The sequence below is a fragment of the Solea solea genome, chromosome 17 (assembly GCF_958295425.1).
Source record: "Solea solea chromosome 17, fSolSol10.1, whole genome shotgun sequence".
Classification (NCBI taxonomy): domain Eukaryota; kingdom Metazoa; phylum Chordata; class Actinopteri; order Pleuronectiformes; family Soleidae; genus Solea; species Solea solea.
The window spans coordinates 23999168-24016631 of NC_081150.1; the positions used below are offsets into that span (position 1 = coordinate 23999168).

General features: G+C 44.1%; 1 protein-coding gene across 1 annotated transcript; it reads right to left on the bottom strand.

The window, feature by feature from the left end:
- Nucleotides 1–987: 987 nt before the first annotated feature.
- Nucleotides 988–17071, bottom strand: LOC131443384 (nucleotide-binding oligomerization domain-containing protein 2-like). Its single transcript, XM_058612981.1, has 17 exons — nucleotides 16935–17071; nucleotides 13177–13257; nucleotides 12981–13088; nucleotides 12298–12405; nucleotides 11949–12056; nucleotides 11674–11766; nucleotides 11399–11512; nucleotides 10863–11021; nucleotides 10590–10682; nucleotides 10163–10243; nucleotides 9682–9751; nucleotides 7757–7991; nucleotides 5722–7480; nucleotides 5446–5619; nucleotides 5130–5303; nucleotides 4953–4999; nucleotides 988–1875 (listed from the first exon to the last, which is right to left on the bottom strand). Exons 2-17 carry the CDS (start codon nucleotides 13185–13187, stop codon nucleotides 1352–1354), a joined length of 3858 nt encoding a protein of 1285 aa, XP_058468964.1. The 5' UTR covers nucleotides 13188–13257; nucleotides 16935–17071; the 3' UTR covers nucleotides 988–1351.
- Between the last annotated feature and the right edge of the window lie 393 nt (nucleotides 17072–17464).

A 17464-nucleotide genomic window follows, 5' to 3' on the forward strand; every position in this document is an offset into this window, starting at 1 on the left:
GTTAACGTCTGTTCTGTTAATGTTTGACTCCAGTTGATGCAGAGATAAGAGCTGACACTTGGTTTCCTGTTCAAAGCAGCAGTGATTTTGTGCTCAAATCAAATGTAGCAAAATAAACAAACACAAAACAACCATGTGGATATTAACGCTCTCTCACTTGCACATGAACAAGAAGTTGTCTGTTGACGTCTTCTTCATGTGTTGTTTGGGTAACTCTGTGCTAACACCCGATACAAAGGTGGCACTGGAATGTTAAGGCGATTTAGGATTTAAGGAGTTGTTTGAAGATGGAGTGACAGATTCAGAAATGTCCTCCACGCTGCAGCAGGTCTTCACTTCGGTTTTCGGTTGTGTGGACACAGAAGTGTGATGATTGTTTTTGCTGCCAAGGTTTTATAGAATGGTGAATAAAGACTGGGATTTGTAAAGTTTCAGGAATTTATTTGAATTACATAAACCTCGGAGAACACAGGCAACATCAAGACAGGCAAATACACGACCTGACGCTACCTCCAATTCTAACGCTCAGTCGTCCAGATGAGGCTGTTAATCATCCGTCTAACAAACATGTTTCATTAGAATCAGGAAAAACACCAACTCTCTCTGGAATAACGTGCTCTCAGTTCCATCATTATCTGTAGCCGTGTTTCCATCATGGTACAGCTCAGTCTGGTACAGTACGGTATGGTTTGGAACAGTAAAGCCCTGGGTCAGGCTTGGGTTTCCAGTACTTTTACTTGGTAGGCGGGGTGTGCACTGTGCCTGATGGCCACGCTAGTGAGATACGTAGTGTGACGTAACAACAACAATGGAGGACATCCTTTTTTGCTCACTTTGTATGAGAATAGACTCGAGGTGTTGAAGAAACACCGGTTGAGTGACGCTTTTCTGTCGCTGACTTTCGTGGGTCGAGCTCCACCCGTACCGTACCATTACTCCCCCAGGGGAAGGGTACCGAGAAAGGTAATGGTTGGGACCGGTTATTTTGGTACTATTCCTGATGGAAATGCAAAAAAAACCCTGTCCCATACCAAACCGTTCCACTCGGTGGAAACACACCACTTTTTGGTTTACACCAGGCTCTGATTGGCTTCTTACTGTCAAGAAGTGAACACACTGTTTTGCTCTTGGAGCTCAGTCTGTACAATAACATGTTCTAACAACTGGTCTTTCCATTAGCAATGGCTCTATGTTAGCAATAAATACGAATTACTAATGCTAAAGACTGACCAAGGATTAGGAATGTTCTAAAATGAGCGTAAAAATGCAGCTGAATCAAGTTGCAACAGTTATCAAGACTTTAATAGAAGACACTGATTAAACCGTCTTCCACCGCTGCAGTGTCAGTGTTTCACTGCTGACACAGAGACACTGAACCGAACCACACCCTAAAGCCAGGGTACAGTAGGTCAGAGAATTTGAAGTTGAAGGTGTAAAGGTGGATAGGTGAGCCATCAGAGACTCTGTGGAAGGACAAGATACCAGCGAGACAGTCCACATACACTCCTACTCTGTGAGAGATGGAGGGCGAGCGGATGCGTGTCTCTTTGTTGTCGTGCCACACGGAGTAAAAGTCGTCACAGCAGCTCAGACACCAGGACTGATCATTTCCTCCAAACCTGCAGGCTTTCCTGTATCCTTTCTTTCTGATTCCTCTCAGGGTCACTGCTACGTCGACTCGTCCGTACCACTCAACCTCCCAGTAACAGCGACCACTCAGACCATTTCTACACAACAGCTGACAGAAGACGTCGAACCTCTCTGGATCGTCGATGTACGGCCGCGGCTTGGTCACCAGATCCACCTTCCTGTGGCAGTCGGACAGTCTGAGGTTTTTATGCGCTGATTTCGGGTCCAGTGTGAGTTCACAGGAAACTGGTGCAGGGAAGAAGAAAAAGCAGTTTTTCATCAAACATAATGGTGTCTGGTGATGTTGCCTACCTTGGATTCGGGAGCCTGGCCCAATAACCTCAGATCTGACCACCTCTCATCCACTTTTACCAGCGGTGGAGCTAGCCGGCCGCTCTTTGTTCCGAGCCGACAGGACTGCAGCTTCAGACAAGTCCAAAGGCGGAGGTTTGGCGCTGTACATCCACGACTCCTGGTGTACAGCTACGAATGTCATCTCAACACTCTGCTCCCCCGACCTGGAATATCTGGCAGTGAAGTGCAGACCGTTCAAACTGGTGAGAGAACTCAGCTCTGTTGTTATCGTAGCCGTGTACATTCCACCGTGAGCTAATGCTAAGCTAGCACTGGAGGAGCTGTACTGCCTCATCAGCGGCCAAATGAACGCGAATCCAGAAGCGGCTGTGATAGTGGCTGGGGACTTTAACCATGTGGAACTAAAGGCTGTCTTCCCCAAATTCCACAAATTCATTAAGTTTCCAACAAGAGACAATAACACACTGGATCAACTGTACTGTAACATCAAAGGGGCATACAAGGCTGCAGCAGCACCTCACTTTGGCATGTCAGACCATATTTCTGTGGAGCTGATTCCTGCCTACAGACCTCTGATCTGCAGGTCCAAACCCACCACCAGGACCATCCAGGTTTGGACTGAGGAGGCCTCTGCAGCCTTACAGGACTGCTTTGAACAGACAGACTGGGAGGTGTTCAAAAGGGATGCAGACCTAGAGGATTACACGTCATCTGTGCTGTCCTACATTCACTTCTGCACCGACGCTGTTCTACCCACAAAAACAATCACGGTTTTTCCCAACCAGAAGCCATGGGTGGACGGCACAGTGCGGTCCCTGCTAAAAGCCCGGGATGCAGCCTACAGAGTAGGAGACAAACTGGCTTATAGCAGGGCCCGAAAAGAACTGAAGAAGGGCATCCAGCTGGCGAAACATCGGTACAGGCAACACATCGAGGAACACTTCCGCGACAACAACACCCGCAACATGTGGAAAGGCATCAAGACCCTCACTGACTACAAGCGTAGTGAGCAGCAGGCCAGCCACGACCCCACTCTGCCTGACACTTTAAACAGCTTCTTCGCACGCTTCGACTCTCCGAGCAGAAGGACTGTACATCTTCCTCAGCCAGAGGTGCAGCACCAGCCTCTCACCCTGCAGCTGCACCAGGTGACGTCCACCCTGAGGAGGATCAACACCAACAAGGCGGCAGGCCCAGATAAGGTGTCAGGTCGGACACTGAAGTCATGTGCAGATCAGCTAGCAGCAGTTTTTCTGGACATTTTCAACATGTCGCTGCAGCTCTCCTCAGTCCCTGTCTGCCTGAAGTCCTCCATCATTGTGCCTGTGCCCAAAAAATCCACTGTCACCTGTCTCAATGACTTCCGTCCTGTCGCCCTGACCCCAGTCATAATGAAGTGCCTCGAGCGGATCCTCCTGAAGTACATCAAAGACGCCATCCCTGCGGGCCTGGACAGTCTGCAGTTCGCCTACAGGGAGAACCGCTCTACGGAGGATGCTGTCTCATTAGCACTTCACACGACCCTGACTCACCTGCAGCATCCAAACACTTACGTCAGGATGCTGTTTGTGGACTTTAGCTCAGCGTTTAACACTGTTCTCCCGGACGTGTTGGCGCTGAAACTGCACAATCTGGGTTTGGCACCATCGCTCTGCTCCTGGATCAGCGACTTCCTCACCAACAGACCCCAGGTGGTTAGGATACGGGGGTCCACCTCTGCACCGCTGATCCTCAACACCGGAACGCCACAGGGTTGTGTGCTCAGCCCAGCCCTCTTCACTCTCTTCACACAGGAGTGCTCTGCCATCCATCCCACAAACATGGTTGTAAAGTTTGCGGACGACACCACCGTGGTGGGTCTCATATCCAACAATGATGAGACCCACTACAGAGAAGAGGTCCAGCACATCACACAATGGTGCTCCAGGAACAACCTCATCCTGAACACCACCAAAACAAAGGAGGTCATAGTAGACTACAGGAGGTCCAGGAAGACTGAACACGCTCCACTCTGCATACAAGGAGAGGGAGTGGAGCGTGTAGACAACATCAAGTTCCTGGGAATCCACATTTCCTCTGACCTCTCATGGAGTGTGAACACTTCGCACCTGGTGAAGAAGGCCCAACAAAGGCTCTTCTTCCTCAAGAAGCTGAAGAGGACTGGACTCTCTCCTCAGCTGCTCACAAACTTTTACAGAGCCACGATAGAGAGCATCCTGTGTCTCAGTGTGACGGTGTGGTACAGCAGCTGCACGTCACAAAACAGGAAGGACTTAGCCCGGGTGGTGAGAACTGCACAGGGGATTGTGGGCCGCCGTCTACCTGATCTGGATTCTGTTTACACCGCACGACTCCAGAGGAGGGCCAGACGGATAGCAACAGACCCCACCCATCAGGAAAACGGTACAGGATCATCAGATCCTCCACCAAAAGACTCAGGGACAGCTTCTTCCCCAGAGCTGTGAAATCGCAATAAAGTCCACTTGTCCATATCTACTCACCAGAAGATACTATGACCTGGATTTCTGAGATTCTTCACACCCTCCTTCATTATTCTAATGTCAGTACAGACACATGTTTGACTTATATCTCCTTCACATCTTTCTTTGACCTTGTGACCTGTTCCATCCAGCTCAAGAAAAGGTAGTTTGGAAAGAATGTATGTTATATTTCTTTGGACTAATACGATTCAACCATTCTTACCAAAACAACAATTCAGCCCTGGATTTATTAAAGGCTTTGCTAATTCACTCACGAGGCTGACCACCAGGATTTGGTAGGAAAGTTAGGAAAAGAAGCAGCCAATTCTGTCATCCAACCAGGCCACAAACAACAGGGTTTCTGATCCAAATAAGGATTATTGTGGTTGTTTCTGTCTTTGGACAGTAGCCACAATGATAGCATTAGCTGCGAACCATATATAGTTTATTTCCTCATCTACTGTATATATGATGGTGGCTCTCTGAGTTTATGATGTGTTGGAGTCAAAGAGTAAATATTGAACTTACGTTTCCTCACACCAGGAGTTAACCTCCGCTCTCCACAGTTGTCCAGCCTGGAGGAGGAAACACAGTCAGACCAGCGAATCGATTTCAATCGTGGAATCAGGTGAATTTAACAATTTTGCACTTTAGGTTAGTGTAACTTTGAGGAACTTTGAAATAGCAAATGTTGTCCACCCATACTTAAGAGTGTCCAGTCTCCAGTTTATGTCGGCAAGTCCAGCAGACAAGAGCTTCACTCCTGAATCCCACAGGTTGTTGTTGCTCAGGTCCAGGTCTTTGAGATGGGAGGGGTTCTTGCTGAGAGCTGAGGCCAGAGAGACGCAGCCTTCGTCTGTGATCAGACAACCTGACAGACTAAACACAAATCATGTTCTTATCACACAAGAGAGTCGTGGGTGTGGAAATATATTTTAATGACATTGCTGAATACTAGGAGATGATGAATCTCAAAGATTTGTGCTTTTATTATTTTTGGATACAGTGGCTGTGTCATCACCTGAGAGTCTCCAACAAACAGTAAGGACTCTGCAATCCACGAGACAGCAGCTTCACTCCTGAATCCTGCAGGTGGTTGTCACTCAGATCCAGGTGTCTCAGACTAGAGGACTCAGAGCTGAGGACTAAGGACAGAGCTTCACAACTTCTCTCTGAGAGGTTACAGTCCCTCAACCTGAGGTAGGATGAAGAAAAAACAACAACAAAACATTTCAATATCCTCTTGCAAATGCACATATTGTGTATTTATGCTTGGTATTGACATCATTCCACCTACAAGGCTTTGTTGGAGGCTTTGACCACCGGCAGCAGCCTCAGAAGAGCCTCCTCTGAAGCAGAGTATTTTCTCAGGTCAAATACATCAATATCTTTCCCTGATGACAGTAAGATGAAGAGCAGAGCTGACCACTGAGCAGGAGACAGTGTCCTCGAAGCAAGATATCCAGATCTCAGGAACCTTTGGATCTCTTCAGTTAGAGAATGGTCTTTAAGTTCATTCAGGCAGTAGAACAGGTTGATGCTTTTCTCTGAAGACCAGTTTTCCTTCATCTTCTCATTAATGAAGTCAATTGTTTGCTGCTTGTTAGTTAAGCTACTTCCTGTGTGTTTCAACAGGCTTCGTAGAAGAGTCTGGTTGGTTTCCAATGAAAGACCCAGGAGGAAGCGGAGGAACAGGTCCAGATGTCCATTTGGACTTTTCAAGGCCTTTTCCACAGCACTGTGGTGCAGATGACTTAGTTTAAGTTGATCTTGAAAGACCCTGGGTAAACGTGATGCTGCTTGTGGTTGTGACATCAGATTTCTTCCAGAGGTGATGAAGGTCAGATGAACATGAAGAGCAGCTAGAAACTCCTGAACACTCAGATGGACAAAGCAGAAGACCTTGTCCTGGTACAGGCCTCTCTCCTCTTTAAAGATCTGAGTGAAGACTCCTGAGTAAACTGAAGCTGCTGTGATATCGATGCCACACTCTGTCAGGTCTGATTCATAGAAGATCAGGTTTCCTTTCTGCAGCTGCTCAAAAGCCAGTTTCCCCAGAGACTCGATCATCTTCCTCTTTTCTTGCCTTAACCGTCTACGGTGATTGACCTTCTTCGCTTTGGACTGAACCACCAGGAAGTGGATGTACATCTCAGTCAGGGTCTTGGGCAGTTCTCCTCCATCTCTGGTTTTCAACATGTTCTCCAGAACTGTTGCAGTGATCCAGCAGAAGACTGGGATGTGGCACATGATGTGGAGGCTTCGTGATGTCTGGATGTGGGAGATGATTCTCCTGGCCTGCTCCTCATCTCTGAACCTTTTCCTGAAGTAGTCCTCCTTCTGTGGGTCCGTGAACCCTCTGACCTCTGTCACCATGTCCACACAGTCAGGAGGGATCTGATTGGCTGCTGCAGGTCGTGTGGTTATCCAGAGGCGAGCAGAGGGAAGCAGTTTCCCCCTGATGAGGTTTGTCAGCAGCACGTCCACTGAGGTGGACGCTGTGACGTCAGTCAGGATCTCAGTGTTGTGGAAGTCCAGAGGAAGTCGACACTCGTCCAGACCATCAAAGATGAAGACCACCTTAAAGTCTTCAAACCTGCAGATTCCTGCTTCTTTGGTTTCAGTGAAGAAGTGATGGATGAGTTCCACCAAACTGAACTTCTTCTCTTTCAGCACATTTAGCTCTCTGAAGGTGAAGGGAAACATGAACTGTACGTCCTGGTTGATTTTGTCTTCAGCCCAGTTCAGAGTGAACTTCTGTGTTAACACTGTTTTCCCAATGCCAGCCACGCCCTTTGTCATCACTCTTCTGATTGGTCCGTCTCTTCCAGCTGAGGTTTTAAAGATGTCTTGTGGTTTACAAGAAGCTGTTTCAAACTGTTTGACATCATATTCATGAATGTCCTCGTTAGTCCCTCCCTTTGCGATGTAGAGCTCCATATAGATCGGATTCAGGAGGGTCTGATTTCCTGTTGTACTAATTCCCTTCAATGCACTCTGAAACGTATTCTTTAATGTGGACTTCATTTTTCGCTGGCACACCGCAGCTCTCGTTCCTGGATAAACAAAAAATCTAATCAGTGATGTAACAGCCAGTAAAACTGTTCATTTTAATGTGGGACAAACTGAACCCTCACTGGAACCTAGGTTACTGGCCCATTTCATGTACTGATCCAAATTATAATCCTGAAGCTGATGGTCAGACCTGAGATTGACCTTGTAAGAAGACTTCCACCTGGTTGTTCACTGCGAGCAGGACATACTTTGTGTAATAAGGACATGTTTATTTGAGAAAAATGTTTGGGTAAAACCTTCTTTCTAAAGTCTCTTACTGTTTTTTAGAGAGTTAGCCAGATCATCCATCCCCATTCTCCTCAGAAAGTGCAGTGTGATCTTCAGAAAGGCCTTTCTGCACCTCCTCCTCTGATCTTCGCCATCACTGTAGATCATGCCTTCGTCCTCACAGTGGCTCTCCAAGTACATGAATTCTGGGCAGTCGGGACTGAGAGCCCTCTGGAATCTCGCCAGCTGGCTTTTCATAAACTTTGAGATGTTTTCCTCCAGCCGCTGAAGAAAAGGCATACATATATACATACGACACATTCAATCGAGCTCCAGTAGTTGATGTCACGCTGATGTTGGATAGCCAGAGACAGGCTAACGGGAGAACATTTTAAGACAGTGGAGGTGAATCACTGCTATGAAACGTGAAACTCAAGGCGAGCAGAAGAAGACAGCGTGACGGGAACAAACATAAGCAACTGATTTAAACCACGGACTCAGACTAGATTTACCAAGATCTAGTCTGCACAGCAACGTTAACACAACAACAACGCTATTTTTAGCCGGTACACGCCAGAGTTCAATGATTGCGTCCATTTGTTTCCCTCCACGGGGTTTTAGTAAACTTTCAGTGACTCCGTGGAGTAAAATGAAGCAGGGGTGGACTGACGTTTTTTTTTAAAAATTATTATTATTATTATTTCGCTGCGCAGGCGCTGCACCGCGCTGCAAAACAAAGATAAACACAGCGCTCAGCTGCAGACACAACGCAACGGAGAGATGACGTGACGATTGATTGTCAAGAATACCTGCCTCAATGGCCCTATGAGAGGCTACAGAGGCCCAGGAGTATTGACCATTTGAGCCCTGTTTTATACTTTCATCTCATACTTTCACACTAAATTGCAGATCTACATGCTTACAACTCACATGTTGCAATGTGATGTGTTTTGAGTATGTAGATCTGCTATGTTCACACTTTTTGATCATTTCAACCTATAATGAAATCTCCCAAATCAGGTCACAAGAGTTAAAGTGTTTAAAGTGTCAACATCTTTTTTAGTGCCAACAGTCCAATTTTGTTCATGAAGGACATTGATCTAACAACTTGAATAATACAGTATATGCTACATATGTATGCTTTACAGTCAGTTTTTATGGTTTATTGTCCTTTTTAATAGTTTCACATTATATACAATAGTTTAATTAACTACTGTTACAATAATATGCAGATATATTTTAATAGGTACATTATGTTGAGCTGTACTGTCTGTTCTAAAATAAAATTCTAAGTCTTTGTCCATTTTTCAGATCATTATACTATTGTTTTCCATACTTTAGTCAATTAGCCAACATTGTGATTGCATGCAGACTAATTTTTTGCATGTAATCTTGTTCAAACTTACCCTATTCTACACGACTCCTCTACTTTTCATGTCCAGATTTGTGATCGGCAGCAGGCAGCTGTGTGATAATGAGTGATAAACACTCTTGAATCTGAAATCCTTTCTCCAGTACCCTTCTTATAAAGAGCAAGTACAGTAAGCATTTATTCAAGGCTCCAGAATATAAAGGGATATTGCTCAGAATAGTGGTGTTATTAAGGGCTTGCATGTTTGTATGTACATCAGTGGGGCGAGTTGGCACAGTATCTACGCGCGGATTATATTGAACCAGTCTGGACCAAAAAGTCCAGGGCCAAATTTTTGATCCAGTCCACCCCTGAAATGAAGGGACGTTAATCAGGAAGTTGAAGATGTCAGGATACTTCTGGAATAATGTAATCTACAACTGTTCACAAACTCATAAAAAGCACAGGTCAGATATATTCAAGCTGTCACGTTTTGGATATATCTCGACTGTCCACCATTTAGAAAAAGGTGTTTCATGTGAGTATTACAGCCAATTTTGTGTCCATAGTTGTGTTTGATTGTTGTTATTTTAGAGAAGCAGCTGTGCCTGTTCATGTGCTCACCGTAAATATGGAGTTGAGATCTTTCTGTTTCCACTGAGCGCTGAAATACTCCGGAATCTCCTGATAAAGTCTGTGGAGAAAACATTAACGATCAACGAGAACTGAACCGAAAGTTGAGTTTTAACTATACACACTAGCTAATAGAGAGATACAGCGCCACCTACAGGGGCAGAGTCACACGTGCACGGTATCCAGTAGGTTGTCGGTCTTCGTCGGACTACGACCTTAGCACGATTGAACTGCACATGTATTGTGTCATGTGTCATGTGTGTTTACAACTGGGGACTTCTCACCTGGGGCTAATGCTAAGCTAAAATACCCTCATGCTAATGTGCGACCAACAGTCTGGGTCATGAAACATGCAAAATGTTTTCACTTAAAAAATGTCCTTACCAAAAAATGTCCTCACTTTGACCAAATGTCCTCACCAAAAAATGTCCTCACTTTGACAAAATGTCCTCACTTTAAACTTCTTTCTTACTCTTCATCATCCAGGCGTCCGTCCTCGCAGAAGTTTGGACGCTGCGTGGATCCTTCAGGTGTGTCGTAAATGTTGTCGATACTGAGAGAAATGAAACATTTAAAGTGATATTTCAATGTTGACGTTTTAGTGACAGAAAAACATTTGAAATTTAAAAAACATTTTAATTGTGGCTTCATTCCATCAGTTTCTGTCTTCACTAAACCTTCACTGTCTCTTATCTTTGACGTCTTCTTCATGTGTTTGTTATTCTTCTTCCTCTCCAGTTCTGCTGCGGCAGCGCTACAGTGCCGCACACAGGCCTGACGGGTGTACTACAGCATTTAGTCTTTCACAAAGAAAAAGACCATTTCACTACGTTCTGTTTCTGTGTGGATCAGAACTAAATGGAACGCGGCCACACTGGTGCTTTGACAAACACTTTTACCTTTTATGGTCATCATGACAGTGCCCGTCGTCGTTTATGGTGTGTTGATACGCCGATCCCTCGTTCTTCACTGCGTCGTCAATTTCATAAAAACTAATTTAAAAAAACAAAACAAAAAACAGAAAGAACAATTTCACACCACAAAAAAGACGTTTTTATTTTAAATTCAGTAACATATCGAATAAATATCAACTATAAAAAATAAACACCGCACAATACATTACAATGAATTTATACATTGTTGTCATGTTGTTATTGTCTGCTACGTTTTACCTTCTATAAATTTCTTCATCGTCGCCATTGTCATCTTCTTCATCGTATTCTTCGTCTTCTTCATCGTATTCTTCATCGTCGGCGAGCGTGTGTTCGTACACGGATCCTTGGCTCGTTCCTGACGTTAACAACTTTTCTTTCTCGTAAACGTCATAAATACTGAAGACAAAGGACAGTTTCAGTTAAACGTGAGTATAAATCATGATTTAAATATAAGTATATACATAGAAACAATGCGTTTATGGAGCAACGATAAGAATAAATGTGGAAATATCCAAAATTAAACACTAACTGTCAGCGTTTTCCCTCATTTTCTTCTGTATTTGCAACAAATTTCGAGGTTTTTTTGTCGTTATTTGTAAAGTGTTACACATGTATGTCATGTGTTAGATTTTCAATTTAAAAGAATATACTATATTTTTTGCTTTCCTTTTTTTCAATGGTGTATTTTTTATCGTTTGTATTTCCACCTTTATTTTCTTATTCTTTCACAGGTTTGCGTCTTTTAAAGGTCAACATAATAGACGACCTTTTACCTTCCGTCGTCTTCGTCGTTGCTTTCGTACACGGATCGTTCGCTCTTCACAGGCGCTGAGGAGACTTTTGTCTCGTAAACATCATCGATAATGTCAGTATAAATCATTATTTCACTATGGAATAAAAAAATATGTTTATGGAGCAACGATAATAATAATTGCAACACATTTCTATGTTTTTGTGATATGTAAATTATAAATATGTAAATTTCTTATTAGGAGCAAAACGACAAATCAACATACATGACCTTAAAAAATGTCTGTAAAGTTTTTACCTTCGGTCGTCGTCACTTTCGAGCGTGTGTTCGTACACGGATCCTTCGCTCTTCACACGCGCTGAAGAGTCCGTCAGGTAAACGTCATCAATTCTTAAAAAATAAACACACAACACAAGACAACTATCAGAAAATCATTTATGAAAAAAGACCTTTTCCAGTGCAGAGTCTCAGCAGTGCCATCAAACATCTCTAACCTTGGAACTTTAAGTAGATTTTGGAACTTTAAGTAGATTTTGGAACTTTAAGTAGATTTTGTCTGTCCATGGTTTTACCTTCCATCGTCGTGGTCTTGTGCGTCATTTTCGAGCGTAACTACGTACACACATGCTTCGCTGTTCACAGACGCTGAAGAATCTTTTCTTCCACCAACGTCGTAAATACTGATGAAAAAAAGACACAAACTTTTAAATTGATATCACGTCACGAATATAAACCTTTGTTTTTACTGTAGAGGAGCAAAGAAATGCTAAATCTGATGAAAGTGACGGTGAAGACAAAGAGGAATCAACAAAATATTAATGCACCCAAATGGAATGCGGCCACTTTTACTGGTTTTTTTTTTGTTTTTTTTACTTTAAGTCAAAATGTCTGCTGTGAAAAATAAATCTGTGATATTTTTGCCTTCTGTCGCCGGCACTGGCGTCGTCTTTGGCGTCGTCTTTGTCGTCGCCATGGCTACGTATGAGACTGTCTGCGGTCTGACTGAGTTCTGCCCCCTGCTGGTGAATCCTGAGAGCAACACAAACCGACGACAAACCATCGCGACTCAAATCTCAACGTAAATTGCAAATTTGTGAGTCATGTCATTTACAGCTGTCTCTGTAACAGCTGACTAAACAAATCGTTTTATAAAAACTTCAGTTTATACGTGTTATTTAAAACCGTGGTTCCCAAAGTCTGGGTCAGGGGTCAGGGGTCAGGGTCCTAAAACAAAGTTTTCAACCTTTAATTTAAGATTTATGTGTCTATGATTTATGATTTAAATAACCTATAAATAACCGATAACTTAAATAACTAATGACACATTTTCCTTAATGATCTTGTCAGTTTGTAATTCAGAATGATGATAACACACGATTTATGTTGTGATTTGGGTCACGGTAGTTTGCCATCTTTAAAAAGTGGATCCAGCAGCAGTTTGGGAAACACCTGCTGCCCATCTGTGGGTCCCGCCCCAGGGTTTGTGAACCACCATGTATAAAAATGATGTTACTGAAGCTCATAAAATGGACGTTTTATTGTTCTGATCAGTTAGTTTCTGAGCTGTCACTGAACTCATCACACGTCATCAAAGGAAATCTTACTTGTGGTCGGCTGACTGCTGCATGTGAACATTGTGTTCAAAAAACGTCTTGAGTCTCTGAACAGACCCTAAACCCAGGTCAGGTCCAGGTCCAGGTCCAGAGTCTGGTCTAGAACACACACACACACACACACACACAGCTGTGAGAGTGAGTGAAGTGATGAGATTGCTGAGTCATGGTCAAATCTTCGCCTCACCTCTGAGTCATGGTGGCTTTAGGGGGCAGGGCTCATCCCCCCTCTCTGTCCTTGATCTGGGTCAGAGCAGAGCGCCACCTGCTGGGAGATCATCACTCGTCCATGACAACAACAGAGGTAGAAAAACCAAGAACTGATTGAACGTCTAACTCAACCGGGGCCACACTTAATAATCTGGGGGCCCTAAGCAACAAAAGCATTTGGGGGCCACAGTTTGAAACACAAACTCCCGTAAAATATTATTTCAGAATTTTACAAAATTTTGATTTCAGAGAAAAGCAGTGGACTGTCCTCTCCCCGGCCAAACCTGAACCTCACTCCTTCTGTGGGTTCTAACCTTAATCTCACTCCTTCTGTGGGTTATAACCTGAACCTCACTCCTTCTGTGGGTTATAACCTTAACCTCACTCCTTCTGTGGGTTCTAACCTTAACCTGACTCCTTCTGTTGGTTCTAACCTTAACCTCACTCCTTCTGTGGGTTCTAACCTGAACCTCACTACTTCTGTGGGTTCTAACCTTAACCTCACTCTCTATGTGGGTTCTAACCTGAACCTAACTCCTTCTGTGAGTTCTAACCTGAACCCCACTCCTACTGTGGGTTCTAACCTTAACCTCACTCTCTATGTGGGTTCTAACCTGAACCTAACTCCTTCTGTGATTTCTAACCTAATCTTACTCCTTCTGTGGGTTATAACCTGAACCTCCCTCCTTCTGTGGGTTCTAACCTGAACCTCACTCCTTCTGTGGGTTCTAACCTTAACCTCACTCCTTCTGTGGGTTCTAACCTTAACCTCACTCCTTCTGTGGGTTATAACCTCAACTTCACTCCTTCTGTGGGTTCTAACCTTAACCTCACTCCTTCTGTGGGTTCTAACCTTAACATCCCTCTTTCTGTGGGTTCTAACCTGAACCTCACTCCTTCTGTGGGTTCTAACCTGAACCTCACTCCTTCTGTGGGTTCTAACCTAAACCTCACTCCTGTGGGTTCTAACCTTAACTTCAATCCTTCTGTGAGTTCTAACCTGAACCTCACTCCTTCTGTGGGTTCTAACCTTAACCTCACTCATTATGTGGGTTCTAACCTTAATCTCACCCCTTCTGTGGGTTCTAACCTTAACCTGACTCCTTCTGTGGGTTCTAACCTTAACCTCACTCCTTCTGTGGGTTCTAACCTTAACCTCACTCCTTCTGTGGGTTCTAACCTTAACCTCACTCCTTCAGTGGGTTCTAACCTTAACCTCACTCCTTCTGTAGGTTCTAACCTTAACCTCACTCCTTCTGTGGGTTATAACCTTAACCTCACTCCTTCTGTGGGTTATAACCTGAACCTCACTTCTTCTGTGGGTTCTAACCTTAACTTCACTCCTTTTTGGGTTATAACCTGAACCTCACTCCTTCTGTGGGTTATAACCTTAACCTCACTCCTTCTGTGGGTTATAACCTGAACCTCACTTCTTCTGTGGGTTCTAACCTTAACTTCACTCCTTTTTGGGTTATAACCTGAACCTCACTCCTTATGTGGGTTATAACCTGAACCTCACTCCTTCTGTGGGTTATAACCTGAACCTCACTCCTTCTGTGGGTTATAACCTTAACCTCACTCCTTCTGTGGGTTCTAACCTAAACATCACTCCTTCTGTGAGTTCTAACCTGAACCTCACTCCTTCTGTGGGTTCTAACCTGAACCTCACTCTTTCTGTGGGTTCTAACCTGAACCTCACTACTTCTGTGGGTTCTAACCTTAACTTCAATCCTTCTGTGAGTTCTAACCTGAACCCCACTCCTACTGTGGGTTCTAACCTTAACCTCACTCTCTATGTGGGTTCTAACCTGAACCTAACTCCTTCTGTGAGTTCTAACCTAATCTTACTCCTTCTGTGGGTTATAACCTGAACCTCCCTCCTTCTGTGGGTTCTAACCTGAACCTCACTCCTTCTGTGGGTTCTAACCTTAATCTCACCCCTTCTGTGGGTTCTAACCTTAACCTCCCTCCTTCTGTGGGTTCTAACCTTAACCTCACTCCTTCTGTGGGTTCTAACCTTAACCTCCCTCCTTCTGTGGGTTCTAACCTTAACCTCACTCCTTCTGTGGGTTCTAACCTGAACCTCACTCCTTCTGTGGGTTCTAACCTGAACCTCACTCCTTCTGTGGGTTCTAACCTTAACCTCACTCCTTCTGTGGGTTCTAACCTAAACCTCACTCCTGTGGGTTCTAACCTTAACTTCAATCCTTCTGTGAGTTCTAACCTGAACCTCACTCCTTCTGTGGGTTCTAACCTTAACCTCACTCATTATGTGGGTTCTAACCTTAATCTCACCCCTTCTGTGGGTTCTAACCTTAACCTGACTCCTTCTGTGGGTTCTAACCTTAACCTCACTCCTTCTGTGGGTTCTAACCTTAACCTCACTCCTTCTGTGGGTTCTAACCTTAACCTCACTCCTTCAGTGGGTTCTAACCTTAACCTCACTCCTTCTGTAGGTTCTAACCTTAACCTCACTCCTTCACTGGGTTCTAACCTTAACCTCACTCCTTTTGTGGGTTCTAACCTGAATCTCACTCCTTCTGTGTGTTCTAACCTTAACTTCACTCCTTTTTGGGTTATAACCTGAACCTCACTCCTTCTGTGGGTTATAACCTTAACCTCACTCCTTCTGTGGGTTATAACCTGAACCTCACTTCTTCTGTGGGTTCTAACCTTAACTTCACTCCTTTTTGGGTTATAACCTGAACCTCACTCCTATGTGGGTTATAACCTGAACCTCACTCCTTCTGTGGGTTATAACCTGAACCTCACTCCTTCTGTGGGTTATAACCTTAACCTCACTCCTTCTGTGGGTTATAACCTTAACCTCACTCCTTCTGTGGGTTCTAACCTTAACCTCACTCCTTCTATGGGTTCTAATCTTAACCTCACTCCTTCTGTGGGTTATAACCTTAACCTCACTCCTTCTGTGGGTTATAACCTTAACCTCATAACCAGCATCAGACCCCATTTGTGTGATAGACGCGATTTTGTTGCACTGCAGCTCATGCTGGCCGCCTGTATTCACGATATCATTCTTTCGTTCATTACCCAAAGCTCATGACAAAGCATAGGTGAGGGTTGGAGTGTAGATTGAACGGTAAAGCGAGAGATTTAACCATTGGGCTCAGCTCCCTCTTCACCACAACAGACCAGTTGAGCGTCCGCATCACCGCAGTCACTGCCCTGATCCGCCTGTCCATCTCCTGCTCCATCCTTCCCTCACTCGTGAACAAGACAACGTGATATGCTGTGCCAATCTCAGCTGACATAGGGCAAAAGGCAGAGTCTCACCATGGACAGTTCGCCAGTCCATCACAGGGACACACAGAGAGACAAACACTCTCACACCTACAGAGTGTCCAGTTTACCTAATCCCCATGTTGCATGTTTTATATATATATATATATATATATATACATCTATATATACATATACATGTGTATATATATATAAAAACAAACAGAATTGACAGTGAAAAAAGCTGTTAATCATTAGCGTTAGCGTTGCACTGATTGTTCAGTTGTAAAGTTTTATGATGCGACAGGAAAATAAAACAAAGGCTTTTCCCAGAAGAAAAGCCTTTCAAATTTGCGTAAATTTATCGTCATAATAGAAAACGAATGTAATTTTACAAACTATCGTTTTGTTCATTAACACGTAGACGTTTAACGACACATCGGTTCGATACGGACACACCCACTGAGAGCAGGAGGACATACAGACATGACTTACCTTCTGACGGTGAAATCAAGGTTCAGTTACTTGAAGTGAAAGCTTTGTTGTTTTTAATCGTGTGTTGTTTCTCAGTTTTCCTCTCGTCTTTATTCTGAGGTGTTTCCTGAAGAAGTCTGATAAGAAACCCACTCTGACCTGTGGAACTCAACTCTGTACAGCACTTGTGGTCAAACATTAACAGCATCTCCACGCTGGGCCTCACCTCTGCTCTGGCCTGATCAGTCCTCCAGGTGTCACCCTCACATCATTATCTAACCTTCCTTGGGTTCCTTAACCTCACACCTTAACCTCACACCTTCTGTGGGTTCTAACCTGAACCTCACTCCTTCCCTGGGTTCTAACCTTAACTTCACTCCTTCTGTGGGTTCTAACCTTAACTTCCCTCCTTCTGTGGATTCTAACGTTAACTTCACTTCTTCTGTGGGTTCTAACCTTAACTTCACTTCTTCTGTGGATTCTTACGTTAACTTCACTTTTTCTGTGGATTCTAACGTTAACTTCACTTCTTCTGTGGGTTCTAACCTGAA

What these genes read in the sequence shown, in the direction of transcription:
- LOC131443384 (XM_058612981.1), bottom strand. An exon ending in GCCAGTGCCGGCGACAGAAG is followed by an intron (nt 12,057 to 12,297) that starts GCAAAAATATCA and finishes TTTTTTCATCAG; the next exon opens with TATTTACGACGTTGGTGGAA. An exon ending in AAAGCCTCCAACAAAGCCTT is followed by an intron (nt 5,620 to 5,721) that starts GTAGGTGGAATG and finishes ATCCTACCTCAG; the next exon opens with GTTGAGGGACTGTAACCTCT.